We start from the raw sequence: 20,943 nt of genomic DNA on the forward strand, positions 1-20,943 counted from the left end.
ATGGGGCGGGGAGGCAGGGCCCGAGCCAACTTTCAAGGTGGTGAGAAGCCACGTCGTGAGCCCTCCCTGCCCTGTTGGGGGTGGGGGGGGGGGGGGAATGTGTCCCTGCCATTGGTTTCTCCATGCTTCAGCGGTGACAGAGGAGGACTTCCCGTTGCAGGTGGGCGTCGGCGAGGGCTTAGCGTGGCACCCCCTTACCTTTTCCCCACCTCTCTTCCAGGGAGACCACTGTAATTTTAGCCACGACATCGAGCTACCAAAGAAGCGCGAGCTGTGCAAATTTTACATCACCGGCTTTTGTGCCAGAGCCGAGAACTGCCCCTACATGCACGATATCCTTTGGCGCTCACGCGTGACCTGCCGCAGCGTGCAGGACCTCCCCCGTCCTCCCCGGTGACAGTGGTTGGCCCGAGCCACCCGCGCTGGCCCTCCGCGCCTGCGCTGCGTCCGCCTCTCCGGGCGACCCCTCGCGGTCTGTCGCGTGGCAGAGCTGCCGTCCCTGTCCTGCAGATGAGTGAACTAACCACTCACGCGTCCGCTCTCTTTGCGGGTACCCTCAAGGCCGTTTGTAGCGCCCTTGTCTGTTCCCTTCCTGAGACTTCCCCAGTTGGCCGTGTGGCCTTGGGCAAATCCTCGACCTGAATCATTCCTGGGGAGTCAGGACCTGCGGACGCGGCCCCGAGGCCAGCGTGGTGCGGGCAGGAAGCCCTCTGGAGGGAGGGTCCTGAGAAAACGGGCTCTTGTTGGGTCTGCCGCGAGCACGTCATGCAGCCCCCGAGCGGGTCACTTCACCTCTCTGGGTGTCCGTTTCCCCATCTCCAAAACAGAAGGGGCTGGATTCTGCGCTCGGGTGGGTTCTGTGACACGATGAGTTTGCCTTAACGTGCCCGTGAACGTGATTTCCCATGTAAGTTGTACCACACGACGGGGAACTGCATCAACGGGGACGACTGCATGTTCTCCCACGACCCCCTGACCGAGGAGACGAGAGAGCTCTTGGATAAGGTAACGTTTGGGGGTAACGTGGGGCCACAGCTGCCTCCAGGGGAACCAGGAGGTGCGCCTCCCCTTGACCTGGCGCGTCCATCTGGCTTCTGTGCGGGACCAGAATTCCCACTTGCCTTGATCTGGAGCTGGGCCGTCTGAGGGAGGGAACGGGGGCTGTTTTCTCTGCGGGGAGAACTGAGGTGCTCTCGCGTGTATCTTCTCTCCAGCCAGGGCGGTTTTCGTGGCGGGGCAGCGGGGGGGGGCGGGCAGGGCGTGAAAGGAACGTTGCTTGCAAACACACTTTGCGTTGCTTAGCCATCTTTTAGAGACAGCCCATGATGCACAAGGAGGAGAGTGAAACTTGGGTGGGTTGTATTTTGATGGAAACGTCAGATGCTTCCTCCTAAGGCTTAAGGATTCCGTTACGCAGCCGACAAAGTGCAGGGTAATTGGAGGTTCTCGGGAGAGAGCGGCTTCTCCCATGCTGTGCCAGGCCTTCCTCCCCAGCCAGGCGATGTTTGAGACTCATCCTAGTATCTGTTGTTCTGCCCGATGAGTCATGAGGACTCTGGGGGGCCCAGGTTCCTGTCTTGGGCTTCCTAACGCACCAAGGGAACGGGTGAGGGAGAACACAGGTCCTTTCAGACGAAGGCTTTCATGCCTTCTAGTTCACAGCAGGTTTGAGAGCTTTGGCCGGTTTTTTGAGGATGGCAAGGATCGAGTCTGAGTAGCACATGAGGCAGCTTCTGGAGTCCGTCAGTACCGCCCTGTTTCTGGTGGGGTCCAGGTCTGCCTGAGGGGTCAAGGGTGAGCACTGCACGAGCAGAGCAGGGAAGCACCCCAGTGCTCATGGGCAATGCCATGGGAAAAAGTCTCCCCTGACCAGGCCCTCTGGGAAATCTAGTATCCTAGGAATAGGGTTTCGTAACGAGCAGCTTGTCTAGAGTCTGTTTCTCTGACAGGGTAGGGAGCGGGGTAAGCAGTGGCTTCCTCTCACAAGAAGAACTGAACAGTGACTTGCCGAGGCCTGCCCCCTGCTGGAGGTTCAGAGCTGGTGCTCTAAACCAGTGCTGTCCAAGTAGGAACACAGCCGAGCCACCGGCGTCCTTTCACATTTTCTGGCAGCTACGTTAAAGTAGAAGGAAACCTAGAAAAGTTAATTTCAGGCAGTTTGTCTTATTTAACTTATTTAACTTATTTAATGTCTGTATTCAGAATACCGTTTCAGCAAGTGATAGCGAAAACCGTAAGACGTTTCGCATTATCGTTCTTGTTGCTATCGTGTCTTTGGAATCTGGCGCTTATCTTCTACTTAGAGCCCCTCTCCGTTTGCACCAGCTGCATTTCAAGCCTCAGTAGCCACATGTGGCCAGTGACCATCGCCTTGCACAGCCCAGCTCTAAACGCCCTAGTAAAAACCCAAAGCAAACCAAGATGGTACATTTCAGCTCCCCGTTACAAACGTTTTGAAAGCGTCAGTATCCTCCCCAATCTAAAAACTAAGTCTCAGTGGGTTAAAAATGAGTGTTGACGGACACTTGGGTGGCTCTGTCGGTGGAGCTTCCAACGCTTGATTTCAGCCTCAGGCCACGATCTCAACGGGTTGTGGGATCGAGCCCCACTTTGAGCTCTGTGCTGACACTGCAGAGTCTGCTTGGGATTCACTCTCTCCCTCTCTCCCCCATTCATTCTTTCTCCTTCTCTCTCTCTCTCTCTCTCTCTCAAAATGAATAAACTTTAAAAAAAAGATGGTGGAAAAACCATACCAGAGTCAAATTTGGGTAGTCAGAAAGTAAAACTCAAGATGAATTTTCAGGACCCGGTTAACCCAGATGAAGGCATCGGCCATTCCTTCTTGCCCAGACAGCTGCAGCTTGTTGGCCAGGGCTGGGGCCTGGAGCTTCTGGGCGGCCCCTGGGTCCACACCGTGGTGCCAGTTATGCCTGGGCCTCGGCCGGCCTCCCCTGAAATGCCTGCGCTCTTTTTCTTTCCTTCCTTCCTTCAGCTCTGTTTTCCCACGTCGCGGACACCTTTCTGTCCGTCTAGACACATGTGTTCCCAGCCATCCGTCCCACGTTTGGAAGCATGCTCGCTCCTCCGCTCAGATCGTCTGTTAGCAACATTCTGCCCCATTTGCTCCTGTCTTATTTTATACATGTGTGTGCACGTTTGTTTGTTTTTTTTCCTCCTTGAACCATTCGGGAGTAAGTTGCTCACGTTTTGGTCCTTTACCCTGAAGTCCTTCCTCACGCTCTGTTTTTTTATAGTCAGGTTTGGCAAGCTATGGTTTGTATCCAGTAAAATTCTTCCCGTTTAGTGTAAAGTTCTATGAGTTCTGACAAACACAGAGTCACGTAGCCATCCCAAAATGTAGATTGAGGAAATTCAGTCTTCCGTTGCCCCCAAAACCCTGCCCCTGTAGACTCCGTGCTTCTCCATTTTCCAGCCTTTGGCATCACTGCTCTGTTTTCTGTCCCTATAGTTTGTGTTTTCGAGAATGTTCTCTGAATAGGCGTATCCAGTGTAGAGCTTTTAAACACACGTACGTGTGTGCATAACCTCTTGAATCTGCTTTTTTCCACCAGGCGTAGTGTATCTGTTGAGAATAGTTGTTGAGGGTAGTTCATTGCTGTTTGTTGGTGAGTACGAGTCCGTTGTAATGGATGGTCTTAAATTTGTCTAGTTATCAACCGAAGAAGATTTGGATTGTTTCTAGCGTGGGGCAGAAACTTAAGAATTTTCTAGCCAACCAACCGACACAAGCTGATTTCTTTGCCTTGATGAGCCTTGGCTCACATACCTTTGCGTGTCTGTGGGTGTGCGTGCCCTTTGCCGCTAAGAGGCTGCTCTGAACTTTCGGAAACTCTTGGCCTCGGTCAGGATCCATCCTGGTAGGGGAGGGCCCTGGTGTGTCTCGTCTGATGGAAAGGTCCTGGGAGTGCTTGTCTTTGCAGGCAGAGAGGCCCAAAGGGGACGCGCAGGAGGTCTGGAACAGACGTGTCCCTCTCGGCGTCTCTGAGCAAGGGCTGTACGGTTTGGGTTCGGCTTTCCTGGTGGGAACGTGGTTTTAATGTGTTTTACGTGTCACCGTCCTGCCCTCTGATGTGGTTCGGCGCCTGCTTTCGCAGCGACGTGCATGGCTCAGGGTGGGAGACGGAGGGTAGAGAGACGAGCGCAGGGAGCTGGTCTAGGCGTGGAGCTGGGGTCTGGCGAGGGGTGAGGGGAGCTGAGTCCTGCAGCGGGGGGGCCGCGTCCTCCAGCTGGCCAGTAGGCTGGGACGGGAGACTCCCACCTGGCGTGGGGCAGGAGACGGAGGCCCTGGTGGCCGAGACGCTGCTGGTCCCGAGTGGCGCCCGGCGCATGCGGGGTGCTGGGCCGACGCCGGCAGACGCCAGTGAAGATGCCACACAGGCTCGGTCTCCAGAGCCCGTGGTCTAATGGAGGAAGGGACGCTGGCCGGGTGTTCCCGACTGTTAAGTGGTACAGAGAAGCGCACGCGACAGGCATGTCTGGTCTCCAGAGGCCATCAGAGGCTGGTGGCAGGAGGCGACCCGAAGGAAGAGCAGCCGTGGGGCAGAGGAGGCAGCGCTTGCAAGGAGGGAACGATGGGGCGTCTGGGTGTGAGCTCGGGAGGCCAAGGGAGCGTGACCCCTCCGGTGGCCAGAGCTTGCCACCCCCTCCACGGGAGGGGAGGAAGCTGAGGTCAAGGTTGTTCCTGGTTAATGAGGTATAACCTTGTTAGGTTCTGCCTTCTGCCTGAGGGCATCGAGTTGCCGCTGACGGAAGGACCTAGCTTCGTGATTGATGCGTGCTGGGTCAGTGTGCAGGGGATGGTGGGAGGGAGACCAGAGACCAGGTAGGAAGCTGGGGCAGAGTCCTGGCCAGAGGCAGCGGGGCCCGGGGCAGAGGGCGGGTGGGCGGGCCGCTTGGGAGGTCCGGGCAGTAGCTTGGGAACAGCGTGGAGGAGAGAGACCCCGGATCGTGGCTCGGGGCTCAGGAAGTAGAGGGGGGTCCCTCACTCAGAGAGCCACGCTTGTGGCCAGTGGAGAAGGCACGTGGGATGAAGTGTGCCCGGGTGGAGCTGAACACCTGCCCGCAGCTCTCCAGATGGAGGAGTCTCCCCAGCCCCGCGCTGGCACTGACTGAAGGCTTCGGGGCGGGCAGGGCCTTGGAGCCAGGGAGGGGAGGTGGAGGCAGGGTGCCGGGGAGACCCACTGGAGAGGAACGTCAAAGAGCGGGGTCAGGGTGGCCAAGGCCTTCACTCTCTCATCCCCCCACGCGCCCCCCACCCCTCCCCCCTCCCATCCTCCGTGGTCCTGATGTTAACCGGCTGTTCTCTGGAGCCCAGGGAATGCAGGGGGAGGTGCCTTTGTCTGTTTTCCTTGCTCATTTATCCAACAAATGTGCGTCCGTGCCTAGCTTCTGCCGGGCAGCGTCCCGGGCCCTGGGGGACACGGTGGCGAGGAGACGGGATCCGGTCATTGGGCAGATCCTGATGATGCGCCGGGATCGCGGAAGTGGAGGGAATGTACAGGGAGCCCAGAGGCTCTGCAGACAGGCTGCCATTCACGGGAGCCTGGGTGAGGCGACCCTGTGCTGGTCCCGAGGTGAGTGGTAGGAAGAAAAGAGTGAGAGGCACATGCTGAGCAGGGGACACAGCACAGGCAGCAGCCTCGTGCTCGGTCGAGAAGCAGAGGGGGCCCAGGGGCCAGTACGCCGGGCGGGAAGTGGACCGAGCGTCAGGGTGGTGAAGCATGCAGGGCCGGGACCTGCCTCGCCGCCGAAAGGCACTGCTGGTTCGGGGCAGGGTCGCCCACACCGTCCCAGGCACCTGTTAAGATGCGGTTCCGGTTCAGCAGGTCGCCCTGTGCTGCTCGTTCACGCTCAGACCACGCCTCGAGTACTGGGGCTCTAAGGGACAGATGTTTTCTGTAGATTGGTTGTTCGAGTATTCCGGCACCCTTGAAGCCACGTTCCTCCTAGATCCTGCTGTCCCCAGGTGCAGGTACCATTCCTGACAGGAGAGAGAAGAGCCGAGACCGGCCTGACACGCACCTGGAGACCCTGCTCCCACCACCCATGCTCCCGCCATCGCTGCGGGGAGGGAGGAGCGGGGGGCGGGCGGTCTTGAGCGGTGCTGGGGCTGGGATGCTAGCTGCTAGCTGCTGAAGCATCTCTGAGCCCCATGTTAGGATCCACGAAGGCATCTGTGCTGAGGTCCGTAAGGTGGCCCGGGCCCAGGTTCAGTCGTTTCCTGGTGGGGGTGGGGGGCGGGGGCAGTCCCAGGACCAAACACGTAGCCACAGTGGGCCAAGGCTGGAGAAACCAGGCGTGAGCGTCCAAGAGTCCTTGCCCCGTGGAGTCACAAGGGCCGTGCTTAATCCTCAGGTTGTGACGGCACTTGTGGAATGTTCTATACCAGGGATGCCCAAGAGACTCAGTGCTCAGGGTGGCGCCTCTGCCTGGCACGTACCAAAATTCCAGAATCCCAGAAGGAAAGGGTGTGTTTCGGCAGAAAGCACATCGTTTGTATACACAGTTTGGGCACGGGACAATAGGGTATTAGGTATAAAGTAGGTGACGCTTGCTACAATGTGGGTAAACCTGACGTTTTTTTAAATGTTTTATTTATCTTTGAGAGAGCGCAAACGGGGGAGGGGTGGGGGAGGCGGGAACAGAGGATCCGAAGCAGGCTCTGCGCTGACAGCAGTGAGTCTGACGTGGGGCTCGAACTCCTGAACCCTGAGATCATGACCTGAGCTGAAGTCTGACCATCAACCGACAGCCACCCAGGCGCCCTGAACCTGGCAAACGTGTTGAGCGAGAGAAGCCAATCGCAAAAGGCCGTGCGGTGTATGCTTTAATGAACTCTCCAGAATAGGCAGGTCATAGACATGGCAAGCAGATTAGTGGTTGCTGGGGCCCGGACGAGGGGGAAGGGGAGTGACTGCCAATAGTTATGGGCCCTCCTTTTGGGATGATGGGGAAGTTCCGGAACCAGATAGAGGTGGTGGTTGTACATCCTCATGACTACTTAATGCCATTGAATTGTACAGTTTAAGGGGAGAAAAACAGGTGTCTTGGTGCAAACAGGAGTGTCTGCCCCCTTCCCTGCCCCCAGCTGGTCACAGAGCAGAGGCGGCAGTGGTGTGGGATGATGACTTCCGTGCCTCATGGCATGATGGCCGCGGGGTCCTTGTGTTTTAGGGTTCTCAGAAAGTTCAGCTTCCCGCGCGGGAGGCCTGGTCCCTACCTCATCCCGGTCTATCCCCCCCCCCCGCTTTGTTCTCACTGGCAGATGTTGGCTGATGACGCAGAGGCGGGCGCTGAGGACGAGAAGGAAGTGGAGGAACTGAAGAAGCAGGGCATCAACCCCCTGCCCAAACCGCCCCCTGGTGTGGGCCTCCTGCCCACCCCTCCTCGGCCCCCCGGTCCCCCGGCCCCGACCTCTCCCAACGGCAGGCCCATGCAGGGCGGCCCCCCGCCCCCGCCCCCGCCTCCCCCTCCGCCTCCCGGGCCCCCCCAGATGCCCATGCCCGTGCACGAGCCGCTGTCCCCACAGCAGCTGCAGCAGCAGCAGGACATGTACAACAAGAAGATCCCCTCCTTGTTTGAGATCGTGGTGCGGCCCACAGGACAGTTGGCTGAGAAGCTGGGTGTGAGGTGAGTGCCCCAGGGCCCCAGATTCCGTCTGGTGGGGCTGGTCTGGCCTCAGCCAGGCTCCTCTGTGCCGGGGGTCTCACTGCGAGTCTGGTCTGGAGCCCTCCGTGACCAGCCTCACGGATGCCACCGTGTCTCCTCGAGGGCATGGCTACCATGCATGCTTTGCAGCCCTTCACAGGTGCATTTCTTCCTCCTAGGTTCCCTGGACCCGGAGGACCCCCGGGGCCAATGGGCCCCGGGCCCAACATGGGCCCCCCGGGGCCAATGGGGGGCCCAATGCATCCCGACATGCATCCCGACATGCACCCGGACATGCACCCTGATATGCACCCCGACATGCACCCCGACATGCCGATGGGTCCTGGCATGAACCCTGGCCCGCCAATGGGCCCCGGTGGCCCCCCAATGATGCCCTATGGTCCTGGAGACTCCCCACACTCTGGAATGATGCCCCCCATCCCGCCATCTCAGAACTTCTATGAAAACTTTTACCAGCAGCAGGAGGGCATGGAGACGGAGCCCGGACTCATCGGGGACGCAGGTGCGCGGAGGGCCGGGCGGGGGCTGGGAGGGGCCGCTGCGGCTCGCACAGGGGAGTGTCATCGGGGACTTGGCTTTCCTCCTTGGTCCGAGTCTTTGGAAGCATGAATCCGACTCCATCTCTGTCCCGTGAGTGGTTGAACGTTTTCAGTGACGGGATTCACCACCCCGTTGAGGTTGAAGGGAGTCCTGTGACGTGATGAGTCTGGTTTACTTGATTGTCGCTTGCTCTGCCTGGAAGCCCGAGGGGCGGGTGCGGGGTGGCATTGGGCTTTGAGGCCAAAGCGCCTTCTCCAGGGTGGGCTCCTTCCGGACGGTCCTTGGCTTGGAGCTGCTGGTGTCCTATCGACTGACCGTCTTCCTTCCATCTTTCCTTCCCTCCTGGCTGAAACAAGAATGCGTCCTGGTAACAGCTTCAGTGTCTGACAGGGTGCTGGCCGGCCCATGGCGCTGCATCCCTAGGAGGTCACATGCCGCCTTCGGGAAGGCTGGGATGTGCCCACTGCTGCCAGGCCTGGGGTCAGAGCAAGCAGGGCAGCCGTAGGCCTTGCCTCAGCTGCATTTTAGTTCAGGGAAGCAGACAGGAGACGTGTAAATAAACACATACGCTCATTTCAGCAGAGATCGTTTCTCGAAAAAGTAAAACGGAGAGCTTGTGGCAGACGGTCGGGGCAGAGGCAGGTTGGGAGTGGCTGTGCCGCGTGGGGATGGCCAGCAGAGGCCTCTCTGAGAAGGGAGTGTGAGTTGGGATGTGAGGGGGAAGAGGCCAAGGGGCAGAGACCCCGGTCCGTCGGCTCGGTTGAGAAAAGTAAGGGCAGCCGTGTAACTTGGGAAAGGGAAGGGACAGAAGTCCCAGCGTGGGGACTCCGACGGCCCCGGTGAGGTGGCCTCATTGGAAGAATGGTAGGGTGTAGGCAGAGGCATTCGAGGGGGTGGATAGTAGGGGTTGGAGCGGAATCAGGGAAGTTTCTGGAATGCTACGGAGTTGTCCTGGGCAGAGCTGGCCGTGACAGGGCAGGAAGTAGCGAGTTTGGAGAAAACGCCGTGGGGCCTACATTCCTCCTCGTGCACGTGTTATAAGACAGGAAGGAGCAAATGGGGACGCCGGCCTCGAGGCAGGGTCACCTGGGCGGATGCTCACGCCGTCCCTGATGCCGGAACGTCCTGCTGGAGAGAGCCGAGTTGTGGGCGCTGAGCACCCACAAGAGATCACTTCAGCCGCCCTGTCAAGCAAGAGATGCCCATTTGACAGCCGTGGGGAAACTTCGCGGGGCATCAGGGAGACCACCAGGCTGGGGGTCGTATCAGCCTCCGGCGTCTCGGTGGTGCTCAGAGCCACGGAGCAGTGTTTGCGGCAAGGAGCGGGAGCTTGGGAAGCGGGAGTGAGAAAGGCAGGCTGTGTGAGGGAGGTGCCGTGGTTCCCACGGGCCCCTTCTCCTTTCGTAAACGTGTAGAACGTGCACGGAAAAAGGCCTGGGCGCGGAGGAAAACCGAGTCTGGCGAGCTGTTCACAGGAGGTGCCTCTAAAGTAATTCGCCCCTATTTCCATATCTGGAAATCTATGCGTTTGAATTGTGCCCGCCCAGTGGTGGTTACTATATTCAGTCGTACGGCCGACGAGTAGTTTGTTCTGTGCAGGGGCGACTGGGACTGTTGTTCACGGCGTGTGTCCGGCACCGCGCTAGGCTCCGGCCCCATAGTGCAGGTTTGCCCACGAAGTTCAGGGGCTAGAAGAGGGTGGCCTTTCGCTTTTTCCTTCATGTGCTTTGTGTATGAAATATTTACAAATCGTGTTAAGCCTTTTAGTTTCTATTAAGTTACAGATTACCCTCTTGTTAGTACTGGCCACATTTCAGATGCTCAGTAGCCCCGTGGAGGATAGTGGTAGCCAGGTCGCACTGTGCAGATACGGAATATTTCGTCATTGCAGAACGTTCTACGTGTGGGGCAGCGCTGACTAGACGTTCTCTGTCTGCACACACGCACGCATGCACACACAGTCCCCACGTGCAGCAGGCCCCTGCCTGCCCTTCAGGAGTGAAGGCAGACCCCGACCCTCCAGCCCTGTGCCTCCTAGACGCCATGTGAGAGAGACACCCCCCCCCCCCCCCCCCCCCGCCTCCTGCCCTTAAATGCAACGCTCGTGAGCATTTGCAGAGTTCAGGACCCCGTAAAGGAGGGAGGGAGAAGGAGGAATCACCCGTGAGCCTCTGGATTGACATGTGGCCATAGCAACATTTCAGTTATTTCCTTTTATTTCCAAGTCTGGTCACCGTGGCCGAGCTCATATTACGAGCTCTCTACGAGATGCAGTGTTTCTCTTTTCTGATTATTACAAAGAAATCATAAAAAGAGGGCGCACGGCTGGTGTAGTCGCAAGAGCACGTGACTCTTGATCTTGGAGTTGTGAGTTCAAGCCTCGCGTCGGGGGTGGAGCTTACCTAAATAAATAAAACTCAAAAAAAGAGGAAAAAAGAAACCATAAACCGAATGCCCCTCACCGGTCATTAGAACAGATCAGAAGCACGTGGGGGCCCCTCTCTCCCGAGTCTCGCTCCCAGAGGACTGTTTTCTGTCTGTCTGCAAAGCCTTTTCGTTGCATTTTGTAAACATCTGTACGACGTTGCGTCTTGTTTTCACTTCATGAGCATTTGCCCGCCCACATCACTAAACCGTGCTGTGAACCCCATTTTTCGGTGGCTGCATCCTGGGTGGGGAGACCCCCCCCCCCGTTGGCTGCTCTGTCCCCTGCTGTTGGGCCTTCTGTGGGGACCCTCCTGGGGAGGGTAGGAAGGGACGGGCTGTACGTCGTCACCCATTGCCATCAGGGGGTGGGGGTTCTCCAGTTAAGGGCGCGCAGGTGGGTTGGAGCTGGTGCCGCAAGGCCCTTCCCGACACGAGCCCTCGGTTCTTCCCTGCCACAGAGGACTACGGGCACTACGAAGAGCTGCCGGGGGAGCCTGGGGAGCACCTCTTCCCCGAGCACCCTCTGGAGCCCGACAGCTTCTCTGAGGGAGGGCCCCCAGGCCGGCCGAAGCCGGGCGCCGGTGTCCCCGACTTCCTGCCCTCAGCCCAGAGGGCCCTGTACCTGAGGATCCAGCAGAAGCAGCAGGAGGAGGAGGAGAGAGCGAGGAGGCTGGCTGAGAGCAGCAAGCAGGACCGGGAGAATGAGGAAGGCATGTGTCCTCCCCAGGGGCAGGGGCTTCCCCTGACAGGCACAGGCCCCCCCCAGGCCACTGTGCCGTGGAGAGGTGGGGAAGGCCTAGCTGGGTTTTGCGTCGGAAAGGAGCTTGTGGCCAGAGAGGACCCCTGCCCAGGGCCGTGGAGCCGGGCTGGAGCTGCTGCGTTGCATGTCCCTGAGGAAACTGGAAGTCAGGGCTGCCTTTCTGTATCTCGGGGGTCGAGAGAGACCCTGATCCCATTGAGGAGGGAGGTGGGCTGGTCCCTGGAGGAGACAGCAGCCAACAGGATTTCCCTTCTGAGCCCTCAGAGAGGAGGCTCACCGCTCTCCTTTCCCTAGACCATGCTCTCAGGAAGTCAGCAGATGACAGCCAGTTGCTGACATAAACCAGTAATAAGCACAGTCCCAGCTGCCAGGTCACTTGGTGCCACACAGCGGATCTGATGGCATCCAGCCCAGGAGGAAATGGGGTGGACAAATGGTGTCTAGAACCAGGAGCTGGAGCCTGGGAGCAGGTGGGGACAGTGGGAAGAGGGGGCCACACCCTCCCTCGGTGGCTCCGGTTTCACCTGCCTAGAAGGTTGGACTTGGGCCAATTTCTGAGTCCGCCCACCTGGCCCCGTCTCTTATCAGCCGGTGACTGCCCTTCGCCGGGATATGGTAACGCTTCGAGGGGCCTGGGGGCCAGTGTCTGTGAGCCCCGAGCGCAGAAAGAGCGGAGTCAGTGCTAGGTGCTCCCAGGCGCCCAGAGCAGGGCCTGCCATGCTGGGACCTGAGCCCATGGCAGGTGAGGACGAGGTGTCGGAGCCCCGGGCTGGGATCCTGAGCTCAGTCCTTGCTCTGCCCTCGATCTCAAGGTACCGTCCATGCCTCCGCTTTCTCGTCTGTCAAATGGGCGTGATAGTAACACTGCCTTCTGGGTGGTCATGAGAATTAAGAAGATAGAGCACATGGGGAAGGATCCAGAAACAGTAGCCAGTGATCTCCCGGGCTTGGTGCTCGGCCCACCTGAGTTTCGTGGCTGTTCGTAGCAGCCCGCAGAGGGAGGGGTTTTTAGGAAAGGAGAAACTGAGGTTCTGAGAGGTCAGAGGCGGAGGAGCCATTCACCCAGCGGGCCGCTGTGGGTCTGCGGACTGGTGGCAGTGGCGGTGGCCGCTCATCTTCCTGTACCTCTGTTCTTGCTCAGGTGACACCGGAAACTGGTACTCAAGTGATGAGGACGAGGGCGGGAGCAGCGTCACCTCCATTCTTAAGACCCTGAGACAGCAGACGTCCGGCAGACCCCAGGCTTCCGTCGGGGACCTGAGCAACAGCGGGCTGGGGGATCCCCGCCTCCAGAAAGGACACCCCACGGGAGGCCGGCTGGCCGACCCTCGCCTCAGCCGGGACCCCAGACTCACCCGCCATGCCGAGGCTTCCAGCGGGTCTGGCCCAGGAGACGTGGGGCCCTCCGACCCTCGGCTGGCTCGCTCCCTGCCCAACCCAAAGCCCGAAGGCGGCCTTCATTCCAGCCCTGCAGGCCCCGGCGGCTCCAAAGGGTCTGGACCACCCCCCGCAGAAGAGGAGGAAGGGGAGCGGGCCCTGCGGGAGAAGGCCATGACCATCCCCCTGGACCCTCTCCCCGGGCCCCCGTTGCGGGACCCACGGTCACAGCTGCAGCAGTTCAGCCACATCAAGAAGGACGTGACCCTGAGCAAGCCGAGCTTCGCCCGCACTGTGCTCTGGAATCCTGAGGACCTGATCCCCCTGCCCGTCCCCAAGCAGGACGCGGTGCCCCCCGTCCCCGCAGCCCTGCAGTCCATGCCCACCCTGGATCCCAGGCTGCACCGTGGCGCCGCCGCGGGACCTCCCAACCCCCGACAGCGCCTGGGCACCTCCACAGACCCCGGCGCGTCCGGCTCCAACCTGCCCGACTTCGAGCTCCTCTCTCGCATCCTTAAGACTGTTAATGCCACCGGCCCCTCGGCGGCCCCTGGCTCCAGCGACAAACCCAGTGACCCCCGGGTGCGGAAGGCACCTACCGACCCTCGGCTCCAGAAACCGGCGGACTCTGCTGCCTCCTCCCGGGCTGCCAAGCCCGGCCCCGCCGAAGCACCCTCTCCAGCCGCCAGCCCCAGCGGGGAGTCCTCCCCACCAGCCACCGCCCCCTATGACCCCCGAGTGCTGGCTGCCGGCGGGCTGGGCCAGGGCAGCGGGAGTGGGCAGAGCAGCGTGCTGAGTGGCATCAGCCTCTACGACCCCAGGACTCCCAACGCAGGTGGCAAAACTGCGGAGCCAGCCGCCGACGCGGGCACCCAGCCCAAAGGCCCTGAGGGCAATGGCAAGAGCTCGGCCGCCAAGGCCAAGGAGCCCCCGTTCGTCCGCAAGTCCGCCCTGGAACAGCCTGAGTCCGGGAAGCCCGGTGCAGATGGGGGCACTGCCACAGCCACAGACCGATACAACAGTTACAACCGCCCCCGGCCCAAGGCCTCCGCGGCCCCCACCGCCACACCGGGTGCCCCGCCACCAGAGGGCGCCCCGCCCCAGCCTGGCGTGCACAACCTGCCCGTGCCCACCCTCTTTGGGACTGTGAAACAGACGCCCAAGACGGGCTCTGGAAGCCCATTTGCTGGCAACAGCCCAGCCCGCGAGGGCGAGCAGGACGCGGGGTCCCTGAAAGATGTTTTTAAAGGCTTTGACCCCACTGCCTCCCCCTTTTGCCAGTAGTGTTAAGCTGGAGTCAAGCGCTCCCCGCACCCCACCCTTCCCAGGGCAATATTTAAGGGTAGCAACCAGAGTTGGGAACTTGGGGGGAGGGGGGCTCTGGGTGGTTCCCCCCCCTTTTTTTTCTCTCCCTCCCCATTTCTCTCTTTCTTTTTTAATAGTACTTTCTTTGCAACATATAAATTGTATATAACCATTTTCCGTCAGTTCTGGTCAGTGCTGCGGGGCTCCCAGGCTCCCGCCAAGGAAACCTACTTGTGCACGTGAACAGTTGGAAGTCCCCGGGGCCTCAGCCCCAGCGGGCCCTTCGTCTGGCCAGGCTCAGTTATCAGGGACTCTCTGAAGGCTGGAGCCCCAGTCTGGTGGCTGGAGGTCCAGTGGGTTTTCTGGGCAAAGCTGGGCCCCTCCTCCTCCCCAACCCCCCCCCCCCCCCCGCCAGCCCACACCCGAGGACAAAGGGAACAGTAGGTGTGAGAAGGCGCTGAACGCTGCTCACCCCGTGTGAGCGAGGAGAGATGAAGCCGAGACCGTGGGCAGACCCTGCGTCGAAGCAGGTCCAGGCATTTCTAGAATCCCCATCCCCTCTGCAGCGGGCCGGCCCCGACGACCCGCTTCAGGGGCCCGAGGAAGGAAAGAATTTGAAAGAAAGGCAGAGAGCCCTTGGAAGCTGTCTGAGCTGGGAGAGGCACAGCCATCTCTCCTCCCGTCTCCTGTGGATTCGCACACCGGCTTCCCTGCTGCCCTCCGTCCAGAGTTCGTCCTCAGACCTGTGCCCTCCGCCCACATCAGAAGACTCCAGGGTGAGAGACGAACCTGGAGACGGCAGGGCTGGTGTGGGGCGGCATCCCCCAAAAGCTGCCTCTAGGAGGCAGCCTCCGCAGACCGCGTGTTTTCTGTCAGTATTAGCTCTCGTTTTGTCCCGTCGCGGCCACGCCGTCCTCCCCTCAGGCCGGGGTCTTTCCTGGTCCCCCGGAGCCAGAGCACCCAGTGTGCCGGCCCCCGCCCCTCTGGGGACAGCTCAAGGATCCGTGGCATGGCCGCTCCGCCAGGCTCCCGACAGGAGCCCCGGGGGGTTCTTGCAAAGTGTTTCTGTTCTCCGCTTGCTTTGAACCTCCTCCCACCGCGTCTGATGTAGGGCCCGTGGTTTTAGTGTGTTTTTCTTCCCAGCTGACAGGTGCACGGGTTCAGAGGTATGTCACAGTGTTGGATTTGGGGGGCTTGAGGAAAGGGCAGGAGACTAGCCAGGGCAGGGTGGGGGGCCGCTGGGCCTTCTCTAGGAGAGAACCGGCAGGACCCCCGCTTGCAGGTGGAGGGCGTGGAACCAGAAGCCTGCATCCTGCTCCCCTCCTCCGGCTGAGCCAGGATGGGAGCAGAGACATCTGCACTGGGCTCCCCCCCCCACCTGCCCCAGGCCCCTGGCTGAGGTCCAGCCTCATCCACAGAGCTCCAGAAAAGGCTCACCCTGTGGATGGGACCTGGGGAGGCCGGCCCATGGCTCCGGGGTCCTTCCTACCTGTGCATAAGCAGGTGCTGGCCATCTCTTGCCTTGCTCTTGTCCCATCACCCCAACTGCCTTGCTAAAGGCCCCCATCTCTTTCTTGCCAATAATGAAGAAAACTGGTGATCCAGCCAGAGGGTTCCCCTCCCACCTCCTTGGGGTGGGAGGTGAATGAGGCTCCTGTACCAAACCCCTCTCCCCCGGAAGAAAAACTGTCCAGTTTGGGGCCAGAAGCACGGGTGGGAAGAGGCAGCCCGCAGGGTCAGTGCGCCGTGATCAGGTTGGTTTGGTTCGTCTCTGTCTATTTCGTTTTGTGGTTTTTAAACAATCATTAGTGAGATTTTTCTTCAGCCACCAGTGTTGGCCTTGAAGCAAAGGGCTGCAGCCCTTGATGTTTGTAAAATAAGTAAAGATACACAGTGTGGCCGTGGGTTTTTTGTTTTTTGTTTTCCTTCTCTCTCTCTCCCTCCTTTGAGAATTTTCTTTTGTAAAAGCAAAATTAAATACTTTTTTAAAACCGAAATCTGTGGATGAAATAGAAGCTGGAACCCTCCTCTAGGAATATTCAGCCTAAGAACCTCACGGGACTATGAATTCCCCCCAAAATTTTCATTTGCCATCAGGCCAAGCTTTTAAAAACAAAATGTTCTCTAACCAGGATTGTAACAAAAGTGTAAATATTACTTCAGAGTTGAAAGTTGATGGTGCAAATATGTATATAACGTACTGTATTTTTACAATGATCATCGCATGACTGTCCCAGCTCCCTTTTTGTACTCCTTCTCTGTCTTCCAGAAATGTCACCTGCCCTTTCTCCTGTGGTCTCTTAATCCAATAATTGTATTACTGCCATTAAAGGATGCAGTTATTTTAAAAATCCTGCGGTCTCGCCTCTCTGTGCCGCTCCCACCATCCCCCACCCCGGGAATGAGAAAACCTGGATCGGTTCTCGTGGCGGCTGGCCCCCGGGGTGACATTCGTGACGACCTCATGGCATCGGGGCCTCCGAACCGCCTCTGCTTTCCTTAGTGGTTGGCACCTGCCTCCCACGGTTCCCGAACCCCCGCTTTGGGCCAGTCCCTGCATTCAGAGATACAGCGGTGAGCTGCACGGCCCTGCCCCCGTCCAGCCCACGGAAGGGGCCAGTGTGACCTTGGCAAGACCCCCGGGCTGGCTCCTGGGGCTGCGGCAAAACGGGAGCCCTGACCGGCACAGACTAAATGTGTGCGTCTCCTCACAATTCATATGTTGACCCCTGTTTTCCCACCCCCACCCCCACCCGATGCCATGGTATTAGGAGGTGAGGCCTTTGGGAGGTGATGAGGTCAGGAGGGTGGAGCCCTTCCACTGCTTGCGGGTCTAGGCTGCTAAGCTCTTAAGTTCATGTCACAACCTCAGGATGCGATCTTTGAATTTCTTCCAATTCATCCGTTATTGAGTAAGGTTGATTTCACCTGCAACTCAAAAGTTCCCAACTCCCCTTGGCTTCCAACAGCCAGGAGTCCAGCGTTTCTGGAAGGTCAACAGGGCAGTTCAGGGTTGGTCAGCTTGGAGTGAGTTGTGAATTCACACAGGTCCTGACCGGTTTTCAGACTGTTGGTCACCCCCTTGTGATCGCAAGATGGCTAGAGCGCCCGACAGCCTTCGCCTCAGCCAAGTGTGGAAGCAGGGAAGGAATTCTTCTGTACCTTCTCAGGAGCAAGGGAAGAGTTCTGGAAGTCCCTCAGGACCCTTCCTGTCCGGTCTTGTCAGCCAGGATCAGATTGTGCGCCCCGTCCTGTGTTGGTCCCAGGGAAGAGGAGAACAGAAGTCTCGTGTTTAGTCGTTAACAACGACAAAGATCCAGCATCCTGAGGCTGAGCCCGCAAGGCTCTGTAAGGTGGGGGGGAGGCACAGGGGTTGACAGTTACAGTGACAATACAGCCAGCAGTCAGGCATGGGCACGCACCCATGGTGCATCAGATCCTGTCGGCGACCCGGGGCTCCTGCCAAGGCGACCCACCGGCCTGGGGCAGGGCCCTGCAAGGGGAAGGGAGCTGGTGCCTGGGTCACGTTGGCAGGTCCTGGAGACCCTCAAAGGCGGTGTGCAGACACAGGGAGAGAATCTGGAGAGTCTGTGTTCAAGTAAGGTAGTGACTGGGTCATGCAGACCGGAGCCTAGAACCTTCTTTCTTGCGGGCGTAGGAAAGGGATTGGCTAGGGCGAGCCTGCCGGGATGACAAAGCAACGGGAGCAGGCAGCTGGGGAGCCAATAGACTTGAGACTTGGGGGGGGGGGGGGAGATAGGGGTCGGTCACAGTCACACGTGGTGGGTGACCGCGAGGGATCAGAGAAGATGTCTGGTCAGCCCAGTGGAAGGCAGAGATGGCACCTCAGAGGAGGACGTGGTCTGGGAACTGGCCGAAAGCAGCTGTGGTCGCAGGCTGGGGGGCTCCTGCACAGAGCTGGTCAGGAGAGCTGCAGGAACGGGTGGCATCTCCAGACGTGCATGAAGCCCTGAGTATCACTGTTGGAGGAAGAAATGGAGCCTGAGGACAGAAGTGGCCATTGGGCACCGGCTGGTGACTGAGGCCAAGAGCTGTGTCAAGAGCCTTCCACTTTCACCCAATTCCTGGGGCGTTAGGACCGGCAACCATGCGAGGTTGTCCTCAGGCACCTGACCCCGCCCACGGCCTAGATTCCACAGGTATGAACATGGTACCATACACGCTTTATCCCAGTTCAGCCATCTGCCCATCCCCCTCTCCACCCATCCATCATATTTGGATGCATTTCAAAACAACTTGCAGACATCAGAACACAGAGTTCAATATTCACAGTCCTTTTTTTTTTTTTTTAATGTTTATTTTTGAGAGTGAGAGAGAGACAGCGAGAGCAGGGTAGGGACAGAGAGAGAGGGAGACACAGAATCCGAAGCAGGCTCCAGGCCCTGAGCTGTCAGCACAGAGCCCGACGCGGGGCTCGAACTCACAGACTGCGAGATCATGACCTGAGCCGAAGCCGGATGCTTAACCGACTGAGCCACCCAGGTGCCCCTAGGATTACTTTTTTTTTAATGTTTATTTATATTGAGAGGAAGAGTGTGCTTGAGTGAGGGAGGGGCAAAGAGAGAGGTAGAACGAGAAAGAGAGACAGAGAATCCCAAACGCAGAGCCTGACAGGGCAGGGACTTGAACTCACAAACTGTTAGGTCAGGACCTGAGCTGAAATCAAGGACCAGATGCTTCACCGACTGAGCCACCCAGGTTCCCCGGTGAGGATCTGTTAAGACTAGTATAGAAACAACTGTTTAAGATGGGGAGTGTATCAGTTGTGTAAGTAAGGATGGGCAAGGTTATGCTGCAGAAACACAAACTCCCAAATCGCAGTGGCTCATTCATGGGTCGGGCCGGAAGCTCTGCTCATCATAGCCACTGAGGAAGGGACCCGCGCTGAGGCTCCGCCCCTGAAACCACTTGGTGAGGAAAGGCGGAGGATAGCACCCCCCCCCCCCCATCCCTTAACTGCTTCTTTCCCAAAGCCATGGACTTCACATCTGTTGTGTTTCATGGGCTAAAGCGGGTTCCAGCCAAACTTCCAGGGGTATCGGGAGGTGCTATTCTGCTGTGGGGCCGGAAGACGGACAACTGGAGCTGCTTGGAGACCAGCGCTAATGCCTCCACACCAGCCCTCCCAGGTTCTCCCAGGCATCCCCCTTGCCTGCAGGGGTCCTGCCACGGGCTACAGTAGCCAGCTGAGGAAGTATGGTGGCCTGGAGAAGGTGTCTTCCATTGCCCAGGAGCGTCGCTCACCCAAAGCCCCAGCACCTGAAATTCACCTCGACATTTGCATGGAGGCCACGCCCCGACAGGCCGCTCCAGCCAATGAGTGAGTGGGGTGGGGCTGGGGATGGCGGTCTCCGGGGGATCCGGGTGGAGAGAGCCAGAAAGCACTCAGGAGCTAGTCCTCCGGGATCAGGGCCCCACCCTATCCCCTCATTTAAACGTAATTAATTACCTCCTTAAAGGTCCCCTCTCCAAATGCAGCCACACTAAAGGTTAGGGCTTCAACAAATGAACTTTTGAGAGGACACAATTCAATCCGTCGCACCCACCCTGCCCCATTCCACCATATCCCTCCAAAAGATGATTTGAAAGGCAAAATCTTTTAAGCATTCCTTCTTATTTCTTCTGGTGGTTACTCTGTGTCTCTTTAACTGTGTCAGCTTTAGGTGTTTTTTTTATCGACTTCCTGCTCCCTCCCCTCTTCCTTACTCTCAGGTTTGTCTTGTAACTTTACACACTATGACACATTCGCTGTGCCCTATTCTCTCAACCCGCACTGCCCATTAATTAGAATGTTCTGCAGGGATGGAAATGGACTCTCTCCTTGCTGTCCAGGAAGGCAGCCGCTGGGCCCATGTAGAGACACTGAGCACTTAAGCCCAGGTACTGGATTTTAATTTTTGGTTAATGTGAATTTATACGTAAATAGGCCATGTAGGGGTGCCTGGGTGGCTCCGTTGGTTAAGTGACTGACTCTAGATCTCAAGATTGTGAGTTCAAGGGTGCCTGAGTGGCTCGGTCATTTAAGATCTGACTTTAGCTCAGGATATGATCTCACGGTTCGTGAGTTTGAGCCCCGGATCAGGCTCTGTGCTGACAGCTTGGATCCTGGAGGCTGCCAAGGGCTCTGTGTCTCCCTCTCTCTCTGCCCCTCCCTTGCTCATGCTCTGTCCCAAAAATAAACATCAAAAAAAATTTTTTAATAAGAAAAAAAAAAAAAAGATTGTGAGTTCAAGCCCCATGCATTGGGCTCTGCGCTGAGTGTGAAGTTAAAAAAATAAATAAGGGGCACCTGGATGGCTCACTTGAGTGTCCAACTGTTGATTTCAGCTCAGGTCATGATCCCAGAGTCCTGGGGATCAAGCCCTGTATGGGGCTCCAGGCTCAGCATGGATTCTGCTTAAGATTCTCTCTCTCTTCCTCTGCCCCCCGACCCCACCACCGTTCACGGACTCTCTCTAAATAAATAAATAGGCCCGTGTGCCCAGTGGCTGCCATGTGGGACAGCACAGCCCTAAATCCTACCTACATACAGCACTGGACTTCCCAGCTCTTAAAGTGATCACAATTACCAATTTGCTTTCCTCTCCAGACTTCCCACCTCCTGGCAACTTGTATTCATGGTCAGGCTTGGTAACTGTGTTTGCTACCGTAACAAATTATCACAAACTTAAGGGGCTTAAAAATAATGCAAATGTATCCTGTTATAGTCCTGAAAATCAGAAGTCTAAAATCAATGTGTTAAGCAGGGTCGTGTTCTTCCTGGAGGGTTCAGGGGAGAATTCATTTCTTTGCCTTCTCCAGCTTCTAGAATCCTCCTGCAGTGC

General features: G+C 58.1%; 1 protein-coding gene across 7 annotated transcripts in view; it reads left to right on the forward strand.

The window, feature by feature from the left end:
• ZC3H4 (zinc finger CCCH-type containing 4) overlaps window positions 1-16,449 on the forward strand; it is a 44,375-nt gene extending 27,926 nt beyond the window's left edge. For 6 of the 7 annotated variants that reach the window (XM_078439631.2, XM_078439630.2, XM_078439633.2 and 3 more), the window contains 6 exons: window positions 221-332; window positions 896-1,005; window positions 7,286-7,650; window positions 7,848-8,191; window positions 11,115-11,366; window positions 12,558-16,449. In XM_078439631.2, the coding sequence (XP_078295757.2) occupies window positions 221-332; window positions 896-1,005; window positions 7,286-7,650; window positions 7,848-8,191; window positions 11,115-11,366; window positions 12,558-14,077 (2,703 nt within the window). In that variant the 3' untranslated portion in view covers window positions 14,078-16,449. The remainder of the gene's footprint in view (window positions 1-220; window positions 333-895; window positions 1,006-7,285; window positions 7,651-7,847; window positions 8,192-11,114; window positions 11,367-12,557) is intronic. The other variant, XM_078439635.2, reaches the window with a different exon arrangement.
• Window positions 16,450-20,943: the final 4,494 nt, after the last annotated feature.

The sequence above is a fragment of the Panthera onca genome, chromosome E2 (assembly GCF_046562875.1).
Source record: "Panthera onca isolate mPanOnc1 chromosome E2, mPanOnc1 haplotype 2, whole genome shotgun sequence".
In the NCBI taxonomy this organism is placed as follows: Eukaryota; Metazoa; Chordata; class Mammalia; order Carnivora; family Felidae; genus Panthera; species Panthera onca.